The sequence below is a fragment of the Pundamilia nyererei genome, unplaced genomic scaffold (assembly GCF_000239375.1).
Source record: "Pundamilia nyererei isolate P.nyererei 1_Seehausen unplaced genomic scaffold, PunNye1.0 scaffold01783, whole genome shotgun sequence".
Taxonomy (NCBI): domain Eukaryota; kingdom Metazoa; phylum Chordata; class Actinopteri; order Cichliformes; family Cichlidae; genus Pundamilia; species Pundamilia nyererei.
This window is the reverse complement of record NW_005189184.1, coordinates 2,688-8,511: the sequence shown is the minus strand read 5'-3', so window position 1 is coordinate 8,511 and position 5,824 is coordinate 2,688. Positions and strand designations below refer to the sequence as shown.

General features: G+C 39.8%; 2 protein-coding genes across 2 annotated transcripts in view; one reads left to right on the top strand and one right to left on the bottom strand.

Annotated features, from left to right (window-relative positions):
* Nucleotides 1–21: 21 nt before the first annotated feature.
* Nucleotides 22–3,756, bottom strand: LOC102198429 (26S proteasome non-ATPase regulatory subunit 10-like). The gene is made up of 4 exons (XM_005755523.1): nt 3,515–3,756; nt 3,308–3,406; nt 3,012–3,158; nt 22–1,057 (listed from the first exon to the last, which is right to left on the bottom strand). The coding sequence occupies exons 1-4, from the start codon at nt 3,626–3,628 to the stop codon at nt 953–955; spliced, it is 465 nt and encodes a 154-aa protein (XP_005755580.1). The 5' UTR covers nt 3,629–3,756; the 3' UTR covers nt 22–952.
* A 199-nt stretch (nt 3,757–3,955) lies between these two features.
* nxt2 (nuclear transport factor 2-like export factor 2) overlaps nt 3,956–5,824 on the top strand; it is a 4,550-nt gene continuing 2,681 nt past the window's right edge. Inside the window, exons 1-2 of the mRNA XM_005755524.2 lie at nt 3,956–4,123; nt 4,208–4,294. Of these exons, the coding sequence (XP_005755581.1) occupies nt 4,109–4,123; nt 4,208–4,294 (102 nt within the window). The 5' untranslated portion in view covers nt 3,956–4,108. The remainder of the gene's footprint in view (nt 4,124–4,207; nt 4,295–5,824) is intronic.

Genomic DNA, 5,824 nt, shown 5'->3' with positions numbered 1-5,824 from the left:
TTTGAATGACATCTGACGCTATGTCAGCCTATTATATAGGGAGGCACTGGCCCCTCCTGACATGGGCGTCACCTAGCCAGCCTGTAAGGGCTGGCGTAATGGTATTTGAGCTTCTGATGAGGTCACGCAGGAGGCGTTCCCATAGTGAGACACGAAACGAATGCTATGAAAGAGAACTGTACATAAGCAGTGAACACAGCGGGAACACATTACAAGCACGTGTTGACGGTATCTTTGTAATACCTCTATGTGCCACAAGGGGGAGACAAATATTCAGCACAACAAGTTTATTGTTAAAGAAAAGCTGTTTTGTTTTGCACATTTGAGAAGTATAAGCAACCTATAATTATATTTTACTTATTCCTACAGGGTTTCCTTAAAAGTACTAAAGCTCATATCTACAAGTTTCATTCTAAAGAGAAAACTTTATGCTGATCTAAGAAAAGACGAAAAGGCACAATCGAATCCTGGTACCCTGGATGAGAACATGTTTCAAAAATTTAATAACCTGTTGCGTGTACAGGGCGTGACTTATAGGTGACAGAGAGTGGTTACTCATAAGCCAAGCCCTGTGTGTATAGGGCGCAGCGATAATAAAGGGGTGGTAACACAGGGGTAATAAGGAAAAAAAAAGATAACAAGAAACAGCAAGACGGTTGTGGGTGTAGGTGATGGGATTGCTGTTTATCTTGATGTGAGGAAAGTAAAAGCAGCAGACAAAGGTACATTAGTCATACTATACGGGAAGAAAGAAAAAAATGTAATGAAAATTATCTTAATAAGAAGAGGAGGGCTTTTAGACATTCCAGCAAAGGCAAGCCACAGAATAAAGGTGTGCTGTAGGGTCCAACACCTGCCTCCCCCATGGATGCCCCAGTCTCAAGCTGGCCTCCTGCCATGCTTACTCTATTGAAGTGCATTTATCCCCCTTTCCTGTGTTCTGTTGCACTTTCTACATTTGTGTGTGAAGCACCAGTAGAGCTTGTGTAGAGAACAAGAAACCCACCGGTGTAACCCACCATTCAGCACCCCACCTGTAGCATATTACAGGGCCCACCTGCAGGAAGCGAGGGCAAAATTTGAAAAAAATAAATAAATAAATAACAGCAACAGATAAACAATTAATTTGAATTAATATGCAATCATTCCTAATGATTATTACTATATTAAGAGCCAGTGTTATTGTACTAATGTCGGGTAAACTGGGCCCTGAAAAGTCCTACTTTGCATAATTATCTTTTTTCAAAATGCTTAGGACGCATTAGCTCAGATCACATGGCCATAGCTGACTGAAGTCTTGGTGTGTTTCACTTCAGCTTTCAGGGGCTTACCCACTGTGTCTAAGTGTAGAACAAAAACTGATGACATCGCAAACTATGGAAATACCAGCGGGCACCAGTTCTACCCCTTTATGCCTACAGTATAAATCTGAAAATACCCTATCAGGCTTTTAAGGTTGTGGGTAAAAAAGCTTAAGAGTCATCTGCAGCACCAGGAGTGGCAACAGCAACCACAGCCAGGTTTAGTGTCACCCACAGTATTCACAGTGTAATTACTGATGGCACTGTAGAAGTCAAAAAAATACATACCTCACTGATGCATTTGTTCTAAGAGCACATGATGCACTAATGTATTTGGAGCAATGATGTGCTGTTTATTCAAATGTTTACATCTTGGAAAAAAGTAAAAAGAACAAAACAAAACAAACAAAACTTAAAACCAATATATACCCACAAGAAGTGTACTGTTTAATTGTAGTTTTTCCAAGGCTGAGGAGGTAATTTGTATTAAAAATAAATAAAAATAAATAACTAAATGCAGAGTCTTTAATATATTAACACGTGTGTACATGCGTGAGACATGCTTCATCAGTCTCAAAGTTTTTCTGGCTTTGGCCAATGAGGATTTCTACAAATCATGCACTGGTCATACTTATTGTTAGCCTGGTATAACTTATAGCTTTATTTAGAACTGTGCAAAACACGTTTGTTGTGTGTTCACAGAGTAGACATCATCAAGACATGACAATAGTAAAAGTGGCCAGTGGGTGTCACTGTGGAAATTGTTTTGAAACCTCAGTACAATCCTGGCACAGCTGCTTCAAATGTTTCACTACTTCACACAGCTGTACTTCTCCCCTGAGCTACACCACTGACAACAATTTTAACCAAAAGTTTCACATTTAAATTCAGCACTCCATCAGATGTGTTGCCACCGATTTCAGTCCAGTTCTTGTGTAATTTGTCATACTTGAGCCTTTTTGTCCTTATTTTCCTTCCTTAAGAATGGCTTCTTGATAGCCAACCTTCAGCTGAGACCATTTCTGAGGCTTCAGTGAACAGCAGATGGGTCAACAGAAGTGCGAGATGCATCTTCTCAGGTTCTATGTCAGGTCTTTCCTTGATTTTTCCTATTTTTTGAGAAAATGACTTAAATATATTGTTGCATTTGTTGTAGATTGCCTGCCACTTCTTTTGTCGTCCACTTGTCCACTTTCATTTAAAGGACATACTGCACACCGTGGTGAGGTTTGCCATGTTTTTGGCGTACAAGACATTTTATGCCTCTTAATCTTTTTTTTTTTTATCTCTGGCATTATTGTAGATTTAACTAAAGAAATGGGAATGAATTGTGTTTTCATGACAAGCTGCTAGTAACAAAGTGCCTAAAGATACTATTTAAAATTGGTTCTTTGCTAATTCGTCTGTTATGTGCAGCCAACACTGGCTCATTCCTTGAGTTAGGTGTCTTTTTTTGTTTGTTTGAATGATTCATAGGTTAGTGTTATGTGGCTTATGTGGAAAAAATACTTCTCTGAAATTTGTGAGGTATAAGAACTGGACCGAAGATAAGTGGAAAAAGCAGACAAATGTCCAAACTCTTTTGCACAACACTATATAATTAATTATGTGCAGAAACAAAGCACCACTGAACTAAACGGGGAGATAACACAACTGTATTAACTGACTGCAGAAGTATGGAGGACTAATACTGCAACCTGTGGATGTTACCTCATATCTGTCTTTGGAGGCGGCGTAGTGCAGAGGGGTGCATCCATTTTGATTAACTGAGTTGAGCTGAGCTCCTTTGGATATCAGAGATCTCACGATGTCTTCTCTGCCTGCAGATGCTGCAATGTGCAAAGGGGTCCACGAAGCCTGAGAGCGAAAAACAAAACACAGACATCAGTGGCATCATTCTGAAACAATGTGTTCATCAGTATATCTCTTGTATTAATGGTCACATGGCACCTTATAGGGAAAAGTCTACAGAAGGAAAGAATTAATGTACCCACAAATAAACTTACATCATCTTGCAGGTTCACTTCAACTCCCATGTCAAGAAGAAACTCCACAATATCGGTGTGTCCAGCAGAACAAGCCCAGTGCAGCGCGGTTCTCCGGTCCTGAAATCACAGAAAGTTGTGTTGCTTTAAAAAGAAAATTATTATTCCGATTTCCTGTAGGGACAAACGAATTCCCGCAGGCTGTACTGGTGGGTCATGTGTTCTTACCTGGTCTGTTTTGCAGGCAAGCGTTTTATCTGACAGGATGCACTGTTTTAATTTCTCAAACTGCCCCGTGTAAGCAAAGTTACACACCTCCACATTGGACACAGACCCCTCCATTCTTAAAATATAGCTAAATGTCCAAATAAATATATTAAAGCTTACTGAGGATACTCTTTAGTTATTTCGTTTAATAAACCACAGAAGCAATGACTCAGGAAATTATGAGTTCTCTTTCCGCGCTGGTCGACCTTTTCTTTTCAAACTAAAACTCCATCACCAAAATGGTACTGACTTTGCCACGCCACTTCCGCGTTAGTCAACATTTACTACCACTATTGTTTCCTTAAAATGTAAAAAACACGACATGAAAGTGGAACTCGGAAGAGAGAAGCTTAAATGAGTCTGAAAGATTGTACTGACATCTTATTTTGGTAGGCAGAGTTGGTGCCCCGAGGAAGTAATACCCAGTGTGATAGAAATTTGTTGGTTGCTAAAGGAATAACAAGAGAAGAAAAGAAGTCTGAATTGTTTTCTTGTTTTCTCGGTCTTTTTGTAATATTTTTGTTTTGAGTTGTTTCCAATAATTTATCCGTTCATATGGCAACCACCCTGGTAAGCTTTTCCATGCCGTTTCCAAAAAAAACACACGTTAAATCACCGTGTCCAGCTTTGAGTAATACGTAGTTATCTCTTCAGGATTTCAGGACTCATGCCGACCAGTCATGCAGATATTCAGAAGAATTTGTCAACATTTATTACGACTGTATGGATAAGAAGAGGCGGGTGAGTTTTGTTTCTGTAATTTAACTTAAATTAATTTGTAAGACCAAACTACATACGGTGGCCCGAAAGTGCCGGTCATTCAATTAGGCACACATTTCTAGTTGCGCCTCTCTTTTTCCTTCAGTCCCGTCTTAAATCTTCATGGCAAAGATTCAACAAAGTGATTTTGGTGCTTGTGGACTTGACAGCGTCACAGATTTGTCAGCTGCATATCCATGATGTAACTCCTGTTCCACTTTGAAAGGCCAAGTTGGATTGTGATCTAATGACCGGAGGCCATTTTACTACAGTGAATTCATTGTCATGTTCAAGAAACCAGTCTGAGACGGCCTGAGCTTTGCAATGTGATGGAAGAGCTTGTAATAGTCATCAGAAGATGACTACACTGTGGTCACAAGGGGATGCGTATGGTCAGCAACGTCAGCTAAGATGTGACATTTAAACAGCTGGTACAAAGGAGCCATGTACCAAGAAAATGTCCCAAAAAATCTTAAACTCCAATATAAATGTTAAAGACCAAACGAAAATGACGTATTTCATTGAAAATGTTATTCCAAAAACACAAACCACATTAGCTATAAATTGCTAATGTTGTGCAGTCGTATGAAAAGTGTTAAGGCCAATGTGTGACCCACTCCTTCAATACAGAGTTTAAGTTAAAGTAATGAGTAATATCACAAACTAACCACCTCCAGTTACCAATTTTAATTTCTGTTTCAGATAAACATTTATATACATTTATACATTTAAGTGTACATACTTGTGAGTAATTACAAACTGAATTTCTACCTGCAGTACCTTTTGTGGCCTGCCGGGGGTGGGGCAGCCCACACTTTAACAATCACTGACCTACGCCATCACACCTCCACCATCCTTAACTGTTGATACAAGGATAGATCTGTGCTATCACTTTGTTTACACCAAATTCAGACCCTGCCAAATGTTGCAGCAGAAAGCAAAAATCATCAGATCAGGCAACATTTTCTAGTCTTCTGTATTTGGTCAACTTTAGTTAGCACGTGTGAATTGTAGTCTCCGCTTCCTGTTCTTAGCTGACAAGAGTGACAGCCTGTGGTCTTCTGCTGCTGTAGCCAATCTGCTTCAAGGTTTGAATGCATTCACAGATGCTCTTCTGGGTGTTTCATCTTTGCGTTTTTCATCTTTTGGCCATTATAAGTCCTGATATATTGGTCAGTACATCGGTTGGGCTCCAGCTTGAATAAGTACCTAATAATGTGGCCAATGAGTGTAGGTTCTAGCATGTTGAAACTTAGCTTTAAAATCTTCTAAGTAAGAGATATTGTGAAGACTTCCTTTTTTGGGCCTGTGATGTAAATTTATTACATCACAGGGTGATGTAATAAATAATTTATTACATCCTGGGTGATGGTGGGGGTACCACCATCACCCAGGACCTGAAGTGGGAGCCCACCATCACCTCCGTCATCAAGAAAGCCCAGCAGAGGATGTACTTCCTGAGGCAGCTGAAGAAATTCAACCTGCCAACACGGACGATGATGCAGTTCTACA

Coding starts and splice junctions, on each gene's coding strand:
- LOC102198429 (XM_005755523.1), bottom strand. CDS start 3,628: ATGGAGGGGTCTGTGTCCAATGTGGAGGTGTGTAACTTTGCTTACACG. Junction 3,407..3,514: donor TTGCCTGCAAAACAGACCAG/GTAAGAACACAT, acceptor CTGTGATTTCAG/GACCGGAGAACCGCGCTGCA. Junction 3,159..3,307: donor AAGTGAACCTGCAAGATGAT/GTAAGTTTATTT, acceptor TTTCGCTCTCAG/GCTTCGTGGACCCCTTTGCA.